Here is a 19,056-nt window from a genome sequence, read left to right on the forward strand (position 1 = left end):
CAATACAGTTCTAAGCAAAAAGAACAAAGCTGAAGGCATTATGCTACCTGACTTCAAACTATACTACAAGGCTACAGTAACCAAAACAGCATGGTACTTGTACCAAAACAGATATGTAGACCAATGGAACAGAACAGAGTCCTCAGAAGTAACATCACTCATCTACAACCATCTGATCTTTGACAAACCTGACCAAAACAAGCAATGGGGAAAGGATTACCTATTTAATAAATGGTGTTGGAAAAACTGGCTAGCCATATACAGAAAACTGAAACTGGACCCCTTCCTTACACCTTATAAAAAAATTAACTCAAGATGGATTAAAGACTTAAATGTAAGGCCTAAAACCATAAAAACCCTAGAAGAAAACTTAGGCAGTACCATTCAGGTCATAGGCATGGGCAAAGACTTTATAACTAAAAAACCAAAGGCAATGGCAACAAAAGCAAAAATTGAAAAATGGGATCTAATTAAACTAAAGAGCTTCTGCACAGCAAAACAAACGGTCATCAGAGTGAACAGGTTACCTGCAGACTGGGAGAAAATTTTTGCAATCTATCCATCTGACAAAGGGCTAATATCCAGAATCTACAAAGAACTTAAACAAATTTACAAGAAAAAAAAACCCCATCGAAAAGTAGGGTAAAGATATGAACAGACACTTCTCAAAAGAAGACATTTATGTGGCTAATAAACATAGGAAAAAAAGCTCATTGTCACTGGTCATTAGAGAAATGCAAATCAAAACCACAATGAGATACTATCTCATGGCAATTAGAATGGCGATCATTAAAAAGTTAGGAAACAACAGATCCTGGAGAGGGTGTGGTGAAATAAGAATGCTTTTACGCTGTTGGTGGGAGTATAAATTAGTTCAACCATTGTGGAAGACAGTGTGGCGATTTCTCAAGGATCTAGAACCAGAAATACCATTTGACCCAGCAATCCCATTACTGGGTGTATACCCAAGGATTATAAATAATTTTACTATAAAGACACATGCACATATATGTTTATAGCAGCACTGTTAACAATAGCAAAGACTTGGAGCCATCCCAAATGCTAATCGATAATGGACTGGATAAAGAAATGTGGCATATATATGCCATGGAATATTATACAGCCATAAAAAAGGATAAGTTCATGTCCTTTGCAGGGACATGGATGAAGCTGGAAACCCATCATTCTCAGCAAACTAACAGGAACAGAAAACCAAACACTGCACGTTCCCACTCATAAGTGGGAATTGAACATTGAGAACACATGGACACATGGAGGGGAACATCACCCACTGGGACCTGGCAGGTGGTCGGGAGCTAGGGGAGGGATAGCATTAGGAGAAATACCGAATGTAGATGATGGCTTGATTGGTGCAGCAAACCACCATGGCATGTGTATACCTATGTAACAAACCTGCACGTTCTGCACATATATCCCAGAACTTGAAGTATAATAATAATAATAATAATAAAGTATGTGTGTGTCTGCAGCAGAGAAGCGGAGGTAAAGACCTATGGCTGGAAATACTTAAGACGGCATCAAACTGTGTATCAAATTGTTACTTTACTTCTGTTTCTCTGGCTTACCTCAGAGTTACCTTGCATAGAATGAAAGATCTAATGGAACAGGAAAGGGTCTTTGTGTTTAGCCTCAGCTTTTAGGATGGGAGGAGTCAATGGGAATAATCTGGGCAATGCAACACATGCATACTGGGAAACCCAAGCCATATGTCATACACCACAGTATTTTTTACAGTTCCACAGGTCAAAATGAAATGAAACCAACTCCATCCTTCTCAGAAAAGATATCTTTTCTTTTAAGAAATCTATTTATTTTTATTATTATAAAAGCAAAATAAAACAGGATCACTTAATTACAAAATATTTTAAAATATGTTCATGACAAATGCTTGGTAAATATACCTCATTGTTTTCAAAGTGTCCCTGATGGGTTCCTTATTCATGACCTACAAATGGTGATTACAAATTTAAGACTTTCTTGGGTATATTTTTTAATTGGGAGTAAATACAGAGGTCAGAATTACTCTTGGGTTTCTAGTAAGAAGAAATGCAATTACTTGTGAATTATTTTAAGCTAAGTGCTATTTACTCTCTGTTAAAATGATAAAACAAGTTACTCTGTTGTGGAATATATACCCACAAAAGTCTTTCAGTAAAATGTTATTGCTAAAAGGTATCTTAAAATCTAATTGTTAGCCTTTATTATACTTGCCAGCTCAGAATGGACAGGCACCTTTTTGTGTATTGAGCCTCACAGAGGCTATGGAAAACATGAGCACTTTCTTCTTGGGAATGTAATTGCAGTAATACTGTACCACCTAGTGAAGTCAGAAAAAACAGTTTAGGTAGAAATATAGTTCTGAGAGTCTTGTGATTATTGCTTTTTGTGTCATTCTGCCTACATTACACTAACTATGACTTCGGAAATCCTGAAAATAATAAGTTGGATATTTTCTAATTACTGTGTCAGCATGATCAATCATTTTCTAAATTTGCCAGTTTCCTGAAATAGCTTGGCTTAAGTTCATAGCACTTTAGAGGAAGCAGCACAAAATTAGTTTCTGTGTTCTCGTATATTTCTATTGGTGTCACAAAAGAAATGAAATATTTGTCTTTGGCAAAAAGACCTGTCCACCAAACTTCAATTAATGAATACAAGAATTAGAAATCAAAACTTTGTTTAGTCTAAGGAAAAACAGTTCTTTAAACTGTAACCACATGACTGTTTCTTGTTTGCATCAACTCTGGGTGACTGTTACTGTCTTCTGTGAATTCTCTGGGGCAGGGGCCTGACTTTGTTGAATGAGCCAATTGTTTTCCTTTGTGTTGTCCATCTAGTAAGTTCCCATCTGGTTTGTATCAGACTGTTTTCACAGCCAACAACTGCTGCCTTCTCTATATCCTGACACTTCGGGGCCCCACGCTGTCAAAGCACTGCTGCAATGGCCTTGCTGGCAGGGCCTATACAGCTGTGCCTTACAGCTTGGAACTATTACCCAGAGTAATGGTAACATAGAACTTGGACTGGCCCTTATTCCCATTGGTGTCGTGTGTACAGTGAGCAGAAACCCACCCTCTCCCTCTCTCCCCCTTACCCCGAAACTTGCTATTGAACAGAAAATCTTTAAAGCTTTTAGTTTAGGATGTGGAATGGTGGTGTTCTTATTTTCTAGTGGCTTCCTGTATTTGAAAGCTCATTTTTCATTCTTTCACTGTTTCAAAAGTTACCAGGTCTGGCCTTAGGGAAGTGAACTGGTCACTATGTCACATTTAATTTTTATTTCCATATTTAGTTAGGAATGGCAAATTTAGTTAGATGTCAAAACCTACTGTCAAGGCTACACAGATGATACAGTGTATTTTTGATGATAATCACAAGCCACAATTTGAGAGAAGTTTTCATATTTAGGAAGGGTTTCCATATCAGAAAATAGATTTTCTGTGTATAGATATAGAGGCACTTAGCTTCAAACTGCTTAGTAAATATTAGTGAGTTACTTTGCCTTCAGCTTTGCTACTTATCAAATGACATTTATAAGAATGTTACAATAATGACCTTCTCTAACAATCTGTGACGTCTTGTAATACAGATGAATTAGAATTATGGGCATTACTATGGACAAAGATATAGTTAAGTGTAGTCATGATGTTATTGCTTAATAGACATAAACTGAAACAGCAAATTTCTTTTGTACCAAAGAAAGGAATTAAATGTGAATTGATGATGTATTAAGATTTTTTTAATGCTGTAAAGATTAGTTAAAACTGGCTTATAGTTTGTGCTTTCAATTAAATCAAGTGGCTGGTTGTCGTAGAGCATGAAGTATCCTGGATAGTAAGCCTTGTGAGAGTTCAACTGCAGCAACAACAAAAACTCACCTTCTGCTTCTGAATAATTTCAGTGCACTAGTATTTCAAGGTTCCTAGAAAATAAAATAGAAAGGAATTCATCTTTGTAGTCATCAGTACAACCTATGACTTAGCATAACTGTTTATTTGATATTAAAGGCTACCTAGTAATGATAGTAATTTGGCTATTTTATCATTGGAAAAAAATGTTTAAAACTACAAAGGCATCATCTTCTAATTGCTGAAACTAACCTATTGGTTTTTTCAATTTTAACTTTTTTATGGAAGAATAATATACATTCAGAAAAGTATACATATCGTAAGTGCACAGCTCAAAGAATTTTCACAAATACAGTACACTTGTGCAAGCAGTATCCAGCTCAAGAAATTGAACATTGCCAGATCCCCGAAGGCTCTCATGCTCCCTTTCAGCCACCGTTTCCACTCCCACAAGCATAAAACCACTATTCTGACTTCTAACAACCTAGATTAGTTTCCTTGTTTGTACTTCACATTAATGAAATCATACAGTATGTATGGCTTCTTCAGCAGGCAAACCTATTGTAGTTTTTAAGATTCTTTTAGTTTTTAAACTATTATGGCATGGTTTTATAAAGAATGATCTGAGAGGAATTTGTTTTAGTAGCTGTTTCACAGGCTGTTCAACTAACAGGAAGTGAGTTGTAGATAAAGTTGTCTACTAAAACCTAGAGACAGTTCTCAACCAAATTTTAATGTTGGAATGTCCCTCTAGACATTCTTGCCCCTAAAAGGCAGGCACTCTTTCTGTCATAACACCAACAGCAATACAGTTGAGTACTTAAATGCTTTTTAATGAGTTTTAATAATTAAATGTACATTACTCAAGTTAATTGTGATTTGCATTCAGGATATGTGGGTCATCTATTTTTTGAATTAACTATCAACTTCTTGGCAGTTGGATATATACTTTTATGCTGCCAGGATCCTATTTCTGAAAATGCTATTATTTGAGAGAGTTGGTGTACCTAGTAGATATACAGCCACTGAGTAACTTAATTTGGAGTATCTGGCCAGGTTATTTAACAAGTTCTAACTGTTTAATATATTTTTAAGTACTCTAATAATTTCTTGAATTTTCTTTTAGTGAACTAAGATTAGTATAAAAATGAAGCTATTCTGACTGTTACTAATTTTAGATTTCTCCTTACTAGATTTTGTTTTAAATTTTGGACATCATCCCTTTAAAAATTTATGGGGTTTTTTGTCAGTTAAAAATTCACATTTTAGGGGCTTGATCTTTATATCTTTGTTTTGCAGTTAACAATCTTATAGTTTTATATTGTTTTCTTAGATAATCCGTAAAGAATCTGTTTAAAACAATACTATAAAGATTTACAGATATAAAAGTATTGCTATACCAGTGACACTTACTGAAAATAGCATTAAAGAGTCAGAAGATAAACTTTCAAGCCCAAAATAATTATTTTAAACATAAGAGTACAACCATTATAAAGCCCAAATTTCTAGTTTTTTAATACCAATTTTTATAAATTTTATTTTATTTTAGATTCAGGGAGTACATGAGTATGTTTATTACATGGATATATTGGTATGTTGCTGAATTGAAGGGATTGGGCTTCTAATGTACCCATTACCCAAATTGTGAACATTGTACTCGATAGGTTATTTTTCAACCCTGCCCCCACAAACCCAGCTTTTGGAGTTTTCATTGTCTATTATTTCCATCCATATGTCCATGTGTACCCATTGTTTAGCTCCCATTTATAAATGAGAATATGTGGTCATGGGTTTTCTGCTTCTGAGTTAGTTCACTTAGGATAGTGGCCTCCAGCTCCATCTATGTTGCTGGAAAGAACATGAATTCATTCTTTTTTATGGCTGTGTAGTATTCCTTGAAAAATACCAATTGTTGAAAAGCTTGTATACTAACTATAACATGGCTTACTTTCAATTGGCACCATAGATAGCAACAGTATTTTGAATGATTACTTGAAATGAAAAGCTAAAATACTGAAATAAGGTGAATGTTTGGAAAAGGCAGAGTGTGTACAAGTAGTGTAATACCAGTACCCCCTGTGTGCCTTCAATTAAAGCTTTTTCAGCAGTATCCCTGCTTTTCCAGGCTGGAATTCTATTTCCAAATCTAAGATCACTTGTTTCTTATTTTGTAGCATCTTCAAACATTTAAGTAAAACTTAAAAGTCAGCTTTTTGTGGTAAAGATAGAAATATAAATTATATTTATAGTTAATATACAACTCAATTTCTAGTCAGTATTGCTCATTCAAAATTTCCACAGAAATGTTAATAGAAATTTGTAGATGAAATAATTCCAAAATTTTCCTTCTAATCTTTTGACTTCAATACCAGTAAGTGTTGTTTTTTCAGTTTTGATTGGCAATATAAAGAACTGTAAGAACCGACAAACTTGAGAAGCAGTTTTCAAGTTGTGTTGACCTAGTTGTAGGCCGTCTTTGCTACTTTAATCATCAACTGCAGAGCACAATACTCACCCTTCCAATAAACCACAGTAATCAAAAAGTGAGAATTATGAAGCTACTACTTATAAGTTAAAAGTAGTCAACTCTGATATTGTGATAGTGGCTTTTTTTAAAACTGTTAAAAGATATCACTATAGAAGTCAAGATTATTGGCCGGGCGCGGTGGCTCACGCATGTAATCCCAGCACTTTGGGAGGCCGAGGCGGGTGGATCACGAGGTCAAGAGATCGAGACCATCCTGGTCCACATGGTGAAACCCCCGTCTCTACTAAAGATACAAAAATTAGCTGGGCATGGGGGCACGTGCCTGTAATCCCAGCTACTCAGGAGGCTGAGGCAGGAAGAATTGCCTGAACCCAGGAGGTGAAGGTTGCGGTGAGCCGAGATCGCGCCATTGCACTCCAGCCTGGGTAACAAGAGCGAAACTCCGTCTCAAAAAAAAAACAAAAGTCAAGATTCTCCCTGTTTTGATCGAGGAGAGTTTTGTTTATGTTTACAATAACAGCAACAACAATATGTCATAGTTACCATTTATGTACACTTCCTTTATGTGGCATACTCTGCTAAGATCCTTCATCAGCCCAATTAGGTAGGTAATAGTCTCATTACTTGCTATAAAAAGTGATTCTTCAATGGAAGGGATCTCTGAGGTGGTATTGATACCTTTGTTTTCATGTTTATACTATATGTTCTTTGTAGATTTGAAAGGGAGCTCTATTAAGCTGGAGGGACCAAGCAGTAATAGTTTTTCTCCCTCTCTAACTCTTGGAAATTTAGAAACAGTGAGAAGTGAACATAGATAGCATGTAACCATTAGTATCATAGTAAATACTTTTAATACATTTAAAGATTTTTAAAAATTATATCACAGTTGAGCAGGGCATAGTGGCAGATACCTGTAGTCTTAGCTACTAGGAAGGCTGAGATGGCAGGATGGCAGAATCTCTTGAGCCCAGGAGGTCAAGGCTGCAGTGAGCTATGATTGTACCACTTCATAAACAAACAAACAAAACCTGTATCACAGTTGGATGTTTAATTTTGGTCTATTTGTGTATATCAAATATCTAACTTGTATTTTTCCACTTGTCCTTATAAAACTATATTTTTGTAAGTTTTCTACAGTATAACTACAATAGTTTAACATGAATGTTTATCTCTAGTGAGAATATATTGCCCAGCATAATGAAATATGCAATGCTTCTAATCTTGCTCATTTAGATATCTTATAAAAATCTACCCAAATTTTTAGAAAATTTTTAATTTAGAAATTGTTTTAATTTTTAATTTTTGTGAGTACTGAGTGGGTATATGTATTTATGGGTTACATGAGATATGTTGATACAGGCATGCAGTGTGTAATAATCACATCAGGGTAAATGAAGTATTCATCTCCTCAAGCAGTTATCCTTTTTGTTACAAACAATCCAGTTATACTCAGTTATTTTAAAGTGTACAATTAAATTATTTTTTACTATAGTCACCCTTCTGTGCTAGCAAATTACTGTCTTATTCATTCTTTCTATTGTTTTTGTTTTTGTTTTTTTACCCATTAACCCTTCCCACTTCCCTACCACTCTCACTACCATTCCCAGCCTGTGATAACCATTCTTCTATTGTCTATCTCCATGGGTTCAATTGTTTTCTTTTTCTTTCTTTTTTTTTTCCAGCCTGGCATTGTTTCCCAGGCTGGTGTGCAATGGCACCATCTTGGCCCACTGCAACCTCTGCCTCCTGGGTTCAAGCCATCCTCCCACCTCAGCCTCCCAAGTAGCTAGGTCCACAGGCACAAGCCACCACACCTGGCTACTTTTTGTATTTTTTGTAGAAACTGGGTCCCACCATGTTGCCCAGGCTGGTCTTGAACTCCTAAGCTCAAGCGATCCACCTGCCTCAGACTCCCAAAGTGTTTGGATTACAGGCATGAATCACCTCACCGGCCTGTTTTAATTTTTAACTCCGACAAATAAATGAGAACCTTCAAAGTTTGTCTTTCTGTGCCTGGCTTATTTCACTTAACATAATGAACTCCAGTTCTATCCATATTGTTGCAAAAGACAGGATCTCATTCATTTTCATGGCTGAATAACACTCCATTGTGTACATGTACCACCTGAAATTTTTGTGACATAAAAGAAGCTTGAGAAGTAACTGATTTTTATCTTAAAGAAAATTAGAAAAGAAATACTAATTATGCAACATTATAATTTTTTTTTCATACCACTCTGCCCCAAGAATTTGTTTGAAATAACAGTTATAGAAGGTTGTTAATTAACTGTACTTCACAGCACAGATTAACAGTATCAAAACGAAGCCATGCCCTCAGTATCCAGATTATCTTATTGGCCTGAGACCTACATGTGCTACAGGTTTCTCTCTTCAGTTAACTTTTCAATTCTCTAGCCATAAAAAAGAGTTTTTCCTCAGCCTATTTTACCTTAAGACTAAAAATTCACTTTGGTGTGATAGTGTATTACTCTTCTGTGCTCCCTGACAGCTTTATTGGTTATTTCCTACTGATTGTATTGAGTAATATGCCCAAGGCTGGCCTAGGAAGAAGGGAGATTCTAAACCTCTTTTTGTAATTATTAAATTATTAGGTAAGAGAATCTGTGAAAACTTTTCACATTGGAAGAAATGGCCCATGAATTTCCTTTATTTAATACAAATTTCAGATTCTCCCATGACCCTTTGCTTCCCCCTCTCCCTCATCTGTGATGCATAAAGACAATAATCTGTTAGGTAAAGTATTTTCTATTTATAGTCATTAAAATTCAGCTGTTTAACTTCCTTCTTTACATTAAGACCACTAGATCAGGCTTCCGTTTACCTGGTTTTATGAGAGTAACGGTAGGAATACATTTGGTTTGTGTTCTTTTAGTGAATAGGAATGACTCATGATTATTTCTATGCTTAACTGATTTTCTTCTGAAAAAATAAATTTGTAATTTGGTTTCACCAGGTGATATGGATCAGACACAAATTGAGCCCAATCTGTACCTCACATCTGTATTTACAGGTAAGATTTTTACTTCAAAAATTCTTCAACTTGGAGCTGTTTAGATTTTTTCATTTCCTTATTCTTTCTTTCTTAATAACACAGTAGAAATACTAATAGCAATTTTTAATTCTTCTGAAATATCTGTAAATTCACCCCAGGTATAAACTCAGCTCTCCAAAAGGCATAAGTTAGGGGACAGAAAAAAAAACCTATTGTTTCGCTTTGGAAAGTTTATAAAATGTTGAATTAAAAGGCTGCAGGTATGGTATTCAGAGCAATGAGGACAGGACTCGAGATAATTCCATCTGGGGGAGGTTATTTGTTGGGACAGGACACTGTTTAAACTTTGAAGTCAGTTTTAAACAAAGTGAAGCAGCTGGAACCTGGCATAAGAAGAAACAGATCTTTCACATTAACGATTGCTTTTTAGAGGAAAAAGAATAGGAGTTGTTTTTACAGGTGCCGGAACATTTATTCTTCCTATAAGAACTGCTTTGTTTTTTACCTTAAATTGTAAATTTTAAAATAAGCATTTGTCAACTCATTTGAAAAACAAAAAAGTAATAGGATTTATATCCCTAAAATATATTTTGGGATGTTACCCTTTTTAAAACATGAATAAGAAAAGAAATGTTTAATAATAACTAATTCTGGAAAGCAGAATTAAATAAATATTGCATACTATATACTTAACATCAAATGATGAGGCACCTTCTTCATCAAGACTTGCATTTATTCTCAAACACTGGGGGCTCTGATGTTGCACAGTCTGTAGGACGGGGTTAAGTATGTGAAGAGAATTGAATACAGCAGGGTAGTGTAGCAGCTGCTTACACAGGAATTGGCGCAAGAGTGGATGAGCCCAGGGTGGACAGGAAAAATGCTTCAAGTACTCAATAAAACATGGATGAAATACTGTAACATTTTCACAGACAGCTAGGAAACAACTGCATTGCTGGAACTCAGGGCTGATTTTAAAGACAAGATCTAGTCAGCATGAATCTAAGCAAGCTGCTAGCAAAGAGCAATCACAGACTCTCTAGGTAAAAACAAATCAATTTGGTTCAGCAGTCATTTCAAGGTCCACTATTTGCCCAGCGTCCTGCTGAGGCTTTGTAGAATGCAGAGGTAAATAAGACACAGTCATTGTCCTAGTGGAGCACATATTTAACGGGAACAACAGACTTTCAAGTTAGTGACAATAATACAAGGTGATAAGTCACAAATACTGTGTCCTTGCTATACTAGTCACTCAGAACACAAAGACTGTCAGTTCCAGAGACTGTCCATGCTCTTAAGGAGAATGCATTGTCTGGAAGAAATGACAGATACATAAATAATTACAGTGCAGTTTGGTAAGTGCTGCAATCAAGTTAGCCACAATTAACAGGAGAGGAACTAATATTTCACCACTATCACTGGAAAAACAATTCAGAGAATTTAATCCTACCATTCATTATATAGCATATTACTTAAAATAAATTATAGTTTTTCTTTTACTTATTTTTACAAATCCAACATCCAAAACAAAAAACATAAAATTTCTTTATGAATTTTAAATATTCCTAAAGCAAAAACTTGGAATTCCAAATGTCTAAAAAGTGTATTAAATTTTGTCTCAGGAAGCTTCTAATGCATGGTCTGACTCCATGGCATGCCCAGCTTAAATGCATGCCAGGTTAAATGACATACTGCAAACCCATGAAATCAAGGAACAGTCTTTTTTATAGACCTGAAAACAGCTGTTGAAACAATTACATCATAATGACTTGACTGTGCAAATTTAAAAAGTCAAACTTTAAAGGCATCAAACTATATTTAATAGAGGTAGAAGATTTATATTTGCTTTCATGGTGATTTATTAAAATGTTATGTCTTTTCTTTTAAAAAAGGTAAATTTTTCATGAAAATTTTTGCCTCTTCACAAAAATCTAAGTGATGGTTTTTTTTAATGTTCCCAGTTAAAGAGTTCTCTTGCAAAGTTCTAAAACTGTGATTTAGCTTGTGTAAATGAATACTTTAAAAAGCTTTCGGCCGGGGTGGTGCCTCACGCCTGTAATCCCAGCCCCTTGGGAGGCAGAGGCAGGCAGGTCACGAGGTCAGGAGTTCGAGACCAGCCTGACCAACATGGTGAAACCCTGTCTTTACTAAAAATACAAAATTAGACAGGCATGGTGGCATGCGCCTGTAATCCCAGCTACTCAGGAGGCTGAGGCAGGAGAATCGCTTGAACCTGGGAGGTGGAGGTTATAGTGAGCCAAGATCACGCCACTGCACTCCAGCCTGGGCGACACCTCAAAAAAAAATTTTTTTTTCCCCAAAATGTACGTTAACAAATACCTTTAGATAAGATGATACATTTTAATGATATAATTTCTTGATTAAAACACTGTTAACTGGAGTTTAAACTAGCATAATTATTTGGAGGCCGTCCATGGTACACTCTCTCTTTCCCCCCTCCCTCGTTTTTTCTTAATTGTGTTTCAGTGAAAAATTCTTATTTTTCCTTCTAAAGCAGAGTACCTTTTGCAGCCCACCCTCAGCCTCATTGCCTCTTGGATAGCGACTTTCCAATTACATAAAAGTTAGGACCGATCGTTTGATCGCTTTCTATGTTCCAGCACTATACAAAGCACTTTGTATGTATTATCCCGCTGAATCCTCATAAAAACCTCTGAAGTAGGTACTCATATTTTTTTAATAGTTGAGAAAACTGGGGTTCAGATAACTTACATAACCTTTTCAGTCTCTTATTATTTCGTATCCCTCTTACCCCTTACCTATTTTTCTTTATAGTACCTATCACTTTTTGTTATATTAGATGTTTGTTTCATTACTTGTCATTCATCCCATAAACCCAACAGAATGTGCGGCCAGTGAGGTTGGAGCCTTTGTTTTCTTCACTGCTGTATTCTCTAGAGTCTAGAACAGTGCCAGGCACAGCTGATATTTTGTTGGATGGATGGATGAACTCAGCTCTGCCCTGTTCCAGAATCCATTCTCTTATCCCCCTCTACCTTCTACTGCTTCCCAGACAGAAGCCTCACTCTAGCAGTCTGGGTGGGGCCATTCCTAAATGACCTAATTTGGACCCTCATCTTGACCTGTCATAAGCTTCAAACTTCATCACTGCTCCTCTACTTAGCTGCTCCTGTCATTCATTACATAGCAGAACTTAAATGGAATTACCCTCAACTACCTTTAAAAGTAATAATTTTTATGTGGGTAATTAAGGTATTTGTTTTAGTGCGTTGTAGTCTCAGCTCTAACAATTATTATTTAATTAGGTGAATTATACTAGGCTTTCTTTTTTGAAAACCATCCTTAACCTTGTGTGACTCTTCACTGTTCTAGGAATCTTCTTATTTTTCTCTCTGATACTTCCTTTTGTTTTCCTTTATTCATCTTTCCTTACTCTTCCCCACATTTTTGTCATTATTGCTATTCTCAGTCTACTTTTTCTCCCTAGTTGATTGCAATTCTCATTGCTCCATTATATTTGTGTAGATAACTGCTAATTCTGTATTTCTAAAACTGCATCACAGTCTTCAATCTTTGACTCTAGTTGCCTCCTGGAGAAGTCCATTGACACATCTTGCAGGCATTCAGATTCATCAGGTAGATAGCTGGTCCTAGTACCTTCCCATCTCCTTGTACTTCAGTAGCCCCCAGGTTTGTTGTGTTCTTATTACTGGCTAGTTAGTCAACCAAATCTGTCATTTCAGAGTGAAACTTGATTCTTTATAAGTACTAAGTCTCCATCCAAAATATCTTGACTCTATTTCCACTGCCAAGGATCATTAGATCTTCCATGGATGATTTTTATAGATCCCTCTCCTCTCTCCTTATTTTCTAAAGAGCTATTAGAATGATTTTTACCTTTTTTTTTTTTAACTTTTATTTTACGTTTGGGGGTACATATGAAGAATGTTTCTTGTATAGGTAAACTTGGGCCATGGGAGATTATTTCATCACCAAGTTATTAAGCTGAATACCCAATAGTTATTTTTTCTGCTCCTCTTTTTCCTTCCTCTCACCCTCCAACCTCAAGTAGATCCCAGTTTTTATTGTTCCCTTTTATGTGTTCATGAGTTCTCATCATTTAGCTCCTACTTATAAGTGAGAACATGCAGTATTTGGTTTTCTGTTCCTGCATTAGTTTGCTAAGGATGATAGCTTCCAGCTTCATCCATGTTCCTGCAAAAGACATGATCTTGTTCTTTTTTATGGCTGCATAGTATTCCATGGTAACCATGTACCACATTTTCTTTATCCAATTTGTCATTCATGGGCATTTGGGTTGATTCCATGACTTTGCTCTTGTGAAAAGTGCTGCAGTGAACATCTGCCTACATGTGTCTTTATGGTAGAATGATTTATATTCCACTGAGTATACACCTAGTAATGGAATTTCTATTACTAGGTGTATACTCAGTGGAATATAATATATTTCTATTACTCAGTGGAATATATTTCATGTGAATATTTATATTCCACTGAGTATACACCTAGTAATGGAATTTCTATTACTAGGTGTATACTCAGTGGAATATAATATATTTCTATACTCAGTGGAATATATTATATTTCTATTACTAGGTGTATACTCAGTGGAATATAACTAGGGTCAAATGGTAGTTCTGCTTTTAGCTCTTTAAGGAGTCACCATACTGCTTTCCACAATGGTTGAACTAATTTACACTCCTACCAAGTGAGTAAGTGCTCCCTTTTCTCCACAACCTCACCAGCATCTGTTATTTTTTAGCTTGTTAATAATAGCCATTCTGACTGTTGTGAGATGGGACCTCATTGTGGTTTTGGCTTTCATTTCTCTAATAAGTAGTAATGTTGAGCTTTTATTCATATTCTTGCTGGCTCCATGTATGTCTTCTTTTGAAAGGTGTTTGTTCATGTCCTTTGGGGTTGTTTTTCTCTTATAAATTTGTTTAAGTTCCTTATAGATGCTGGATATTAGACCATACATTTGCTCATTATTCCTCTGCTCAAAATCTTTTGTGACTCTTTACTGCTTTTACCAGGCTTGTCCCTGGCCTTCCTTTACAGCCTCATCTCACCATTCCTCCTATCCAAACAAGATTTGATATCAGAATACTCAGAGTTCCCTTAACATACTAACTTTTATTTTGTTGTTCTCTTTTCCTTAATTGCCTTCCCATCATCTTTTCAGTCCCAACTCAATGGCTACCTTCCACCTCATTTAAAATAAGTATTCCTATGCATGTTTATTTTCTCTATTAAGTGTTGAACTTCTTGAGGATGAGGACTCTGTCTTCTTCATCTGCATATGCTGTTAGCTCCATACATAGAGAAGAGTCATATAGATGTTTAGTTTGTGCATATATGCTCTTGGAGAAGCCCATTTTAACATCTCTGGGCCTCAATTACCTTGTCTGTTTCCCAGAATTACTGCTAGGATCAGATAATATGATGGGGAAAAGATATTTACAAAAGCTGAATTTTATACAAGCATAAGGCAGTAACTGCAAGAAATGCTTGTAGTGATTGAATTCAGTATGTTCCTTGAGACTTGGAAACTTCTAGGAGATCCCTCCAGCCCTAAAAAGTTGTAACTCTTGTTACAACGTTGAGCAATTTAATCAGTAATTTTATGCACAAAGTAGAAAATGAAAGTATATACAAAGCGGTTTTGTGAAATTAACAGAGAAAAGAAGAGTATTCGGTATCACTGTCGTTTTTGGCAGATGTATAACTCAAGGAAAGGAATTTTTCTCAAGAATTATTAGGAGAAGGTAACATTAAGTTGTTTGTATGAGTGGAAAATTAATTTGCTCTAGGACTTAGTTATATCCAGTGTCAGTTTTTACTTTGTTGATGAGGTAAGCTGCTTCCCTCGGTTATTTTGTATATTCTGCATCATGGCTTCATAAAATATAAGAATATTTAAATATTATATATTATTAATGCTTATCCTATACACATTTTTAAGGCCAGGCATGGTGGCTCACATCTGTAATGCCAGCACTTTGGAAGGCTGAAGTAGGAGGATCATTTGAGACCAAGGAGTTTGAGAGCAGCCAGGGTAACATACGGAGACTGTCCCTCTACAAAAAATTTTTTTTAATTAGCCAGAGATGGTGGTACGTACCTGTGGTCCTAACTACTTGGGAGGCTGAGGTGGAAGGATCGCTTGAGCCTGGGAGGTTGATACTGCAGTAAGCCATGATCATGCCATTGCACTCCAGCCTAGGTGACAGAGCAAGACCCTGTCTCAAAAAAAAATAAAAATAAAAATAAAAATGTAGTTCTTAGTGTCTATTCATTTTTCTTATATCCTGACAAACTGAAAAGACTCAAGTTTTTTCCTATTTATTTAAATTGTGTAAGACTTGCTTTCTTTTTAAATACTATGCTATTACATAGTTTGTGATATTGCTGTAATGGTGCCAAATCTAATTTTCCTCTCCCTTTTCATAAAAAAAATGAAATTGATACAAGTAACAAAAAGGAATGATATAGTATTTAAAATAGTCTTTTTAAAATTAAAATTCCTTACATGAAAGGAATTTGCCTTTTACAAGTATTCTGATCTTGGACAGCTGTGATTGAGTCATCATTAAAATCTCCACAACTGTCTAATTGTACTGTGACTCCTGTAAACATTTAATGAAAATTCGACTTTATTACTGTGGAAACTACTTGAAAAACATAAAGAGATTTTAGAAAAATTACTGTGACTCTTGTCTGAAATATGTCTTTAAGATTATTTAAGATAATTTGTTTTTAAGGTATTTATTATTCTTACATCTATGGTAAATCCGTGAAATTTAAAATGAGGATTTTTGGTTTTTGTTTTAAATAATACCAAGTTGATAGTCTTTATATTCTTGGGCATTGTGCTTTAAACTTAGAGGGGTGAATTTGAGTGTAGGCAGATAGATACACTTATGTAGTCAGCTTTGAATTTTTTACATATTAATGAATTATTTATCCCAAACTGCCTCCCCTCTGCCACCAGCAAGCTTTCATATTAGACATTATAATATTGCTCTCATTCCATGGAGTGGGAATTTTTTTTCATATTTCATTAAATGTAGAGATAATGTCTACAGTAGCGAGAAAAGTCTATTTTATAGAGAAAAATGCTTTCCAAAGTCAAGTGTCAATATTTGGATGACCACTGCAATATGTTTTGCCTCTGACATTGCTAACCTTATATCACTTCTGTTAACTAATAGCATTGCCCCCTTAGGCACTCAGTAAATCATTATTAATGAAATGCTCCTGAGTTTAAGGGTCTATTTTTTTAGGAATAGGAGGAAGAGCAAAGTGCCTTAGCAACCTTTGACTTCAAATGCCTTTTACATGGCTCATATCTTACCTCTTTAAAAAAACAAAACCCGTTCTTGCTCTAACTAACCACAGATCTTTAATTTCAAGCTATTACAGTGTTTTATTGCTCTTCCAGCTGTTTATTTAACAGTAACAGTAGTAATAATGACAATCTTTTAGTGGTAATGGGAGCGCTTAGTATTTGAGCCCTTACTGAGTGCTAAGCTCTGTTATTGAGCTCTTCACTGCCACTATTTTATCCTCACTATACTATGCAAGGTAGGTACTATTATCCCATTTAACAGATGGTAAACTGAACTTTCGAGTTGTAAAATAACTTGCTGACTGTCACACCACCAGCAAGAAGTTAAGTCTGGATTTCAGAGACTAGGCCCTCAACTCTATTTGATGTTATTTAGCATTTATCATCTATATCACAACTTTTAGCTTATATACTCTTGAAATGCTCTCTCTGACTGATTAGGAGTGAGGGTAGAAAGGAGGAAGGTATATTTATCTCTCTGACAATTTCTGAGCACTTTGGGACAAGAGATTCCCTTGTATGCTGTCCTTATTTGGATTCCCCCCCATATTATTTCACCAAGTGTAAAAGCACGTAAATACTTAGGATATGCTGTTGAGAGCTGAATGAGCTTCTCCTTTGTGCAGGTGGGAAAGCAGTGCCACTCTCCGCTTCACAGATGCCCCCTGCCAAGATGTCCGTGACACTGCCCTCAGTGAACCTCGAGGATTGCTCTCAGTCTCCGAGCATCAGCACAATGCAGGGGGACATGGAGTCTTCAGGGCCAGATACCTTCTGAATGGGAAGAGAGAGCCAGCACACTGTTTATGCCACCGGTTTTAAAGTCGTTTTACCTTGGCCATCTCTCAGACTGTTTGGTTTTTGAGCATATTCTAAAAAAAATTTCCAATTTTTTAAATAAGACAAAAAGCATAATTTGGGTATTTAAAGTTTTTAAATAAAGTAAGTCAACATAAGTCTGACTGTGAGTTGTTTCTTAGAATTCTGAGTTAGCATACAATAGTGGAGAGGGCATGGCTTCTGACATCTAAGAATCTAATCTATAGGTATAATTATCTGTATGTATTTATAAAATTATGTAGCTCAAGGTTACTCATTCTAACATTTTTATAACAGCAAATAATTAGAAAAAAATCAAATGTCTACCAATAATAGACTGGTTTTAAAGTGATGGTACATCAGTACAATGGGATACTATGTAATATAAAAAAATATTTAAAGTTTATGTATTGATATGGAATAGTCTCTGAGATGCACTGTTAAAGTGAAAAAAGCCATGTGCAAAATAGTGTGTGAACTATGCAATTGTTTAAATTATTTAAAATGGGGTGGGGAGAAATTCAAATATATGGTATGTACACATATTCTTTCATGTATTTGCTTGTAAATATATTAAATAAACAAGAAACTGCTATGTTTGTCTCCAGGGAGGAGAATTGTTGGCTAGGTGGTAGGAGAGGCTAAGTGACAGGAATCAAGGATAATTGTGGTTACTATGTATTTGAACATCAGTTGTGATAGAAAATATCAGTGAGATTAATTTTTATATGCCTTATGTATACCATATAAACTTTTTTTTTTTGAAAGAAAAAAAAGAGAAAGAGAAAGGGGGAGAGAGAACAAGAGTCTTGCTGTATTGCCCAGGCTGGAATACAATCTAAATATAGGTATTAAAAACCTCTTTTATGCCGATAATTGTGCTTAACAGTGGAGACAGGAAGGAATAAAGGAAGAAAATAACAAACAAACAGCCAACCAATATTTCATTTAAGTCTGTGAAATGCTATGCAAATGCTGAAGAGTGATTTACTTCCAATTATGTGGTCACTTTCAAAATAGGTGTAATATGATACTGAGAAAAATGTATGTTCTGTGGACCTGGGGTGAAGAATTCTATAAATATTCACTGAGTTTACTTGTTCCAGGTCTGAGTTCAAATCATAGATGTCCCTGTTAATTTTCTATCTTGTTGATCGGTCGAATATTAACAATGTGGTGTCAAAGTCTCCCGCTATTATTGTGCGGGAGTCCAAGTCACTTTATAAGTCATTAAGAACTTGTCTTATGTATCTGGGTGTTCCTATATTGGGTGCATATATATTTATGATCATTGACTCCTGTTGTTGCATTGATCCTTTTACCATTATGTAATGTCCTTCTTTGTTTCTTTTAGTCTTCGTTACTGTTGAAGTCTATTTTGTCAGAGACGAAAGTTACAACTCCTGTTTTTTTTTTTCTCTCTCCATTTGATTGGTGAGTCTTCCACCAACCCTTTGAGTCTTTGTGTGTCCTTGCTTATGAGATGGATCTGGATACAGCATACCGATGGGTT

At 35.5% G+C, this 19,056-nt stretch overlaps 1 protein-coding gene across 14 annotated transcripts in view; it reads left to right on the plus strand.

Moving 5' to 3' along the window:
- Positions 1–19,056, plus strand: part of KIAA0586 (KIAA0586 ortholog) — a 134,630-nt gene that overhangs the window by 105,791 nt on the left and 9,783 nt on the right. For 6 of the 14 annotated variants that reach the window (XM_064365916.1, XM_064365919.1, XM_064365917.1 and 3 more), the window contains 2 exons: positions 9,332–9,388; positions 15,339–16,080. In XM_064365916.1, coding sequence (XP_064221986.1) covers positions 9,332–9,388; positions 15,339–15,568 — 287 coding nt within the window. In that variant the 3' untranslated portion in view covers positions 15,569–16,080. Of the gene's footprint in view, positions 1–9,331; positions 9,389–15,338; positions 16,081–17,350; positions 18,139–19,056 lie in introns of those variants that run through there. The other 8 variants (XM_064365918.1, XM_064365921.1, XM_064365925.1 and 5 more) reach the window with 4 other exon arrangements.

Source organism: Aotus nancymaae, unplaced genomic scaffold, assembly GCF_030222135.1.
Source record: "Aotus nancymaae isolate 86718 unplaced genomic scaffold, 86718_ANA_hifiasm-v0.15.2.pri h1tg000062l, whole genome shotgun sequence".
Lineage (NCBI taxonomy): Eukaryota > Metazoa > Chordata > Mammalia > Primates > Aotidae > Aotus > Aotus nancymaae.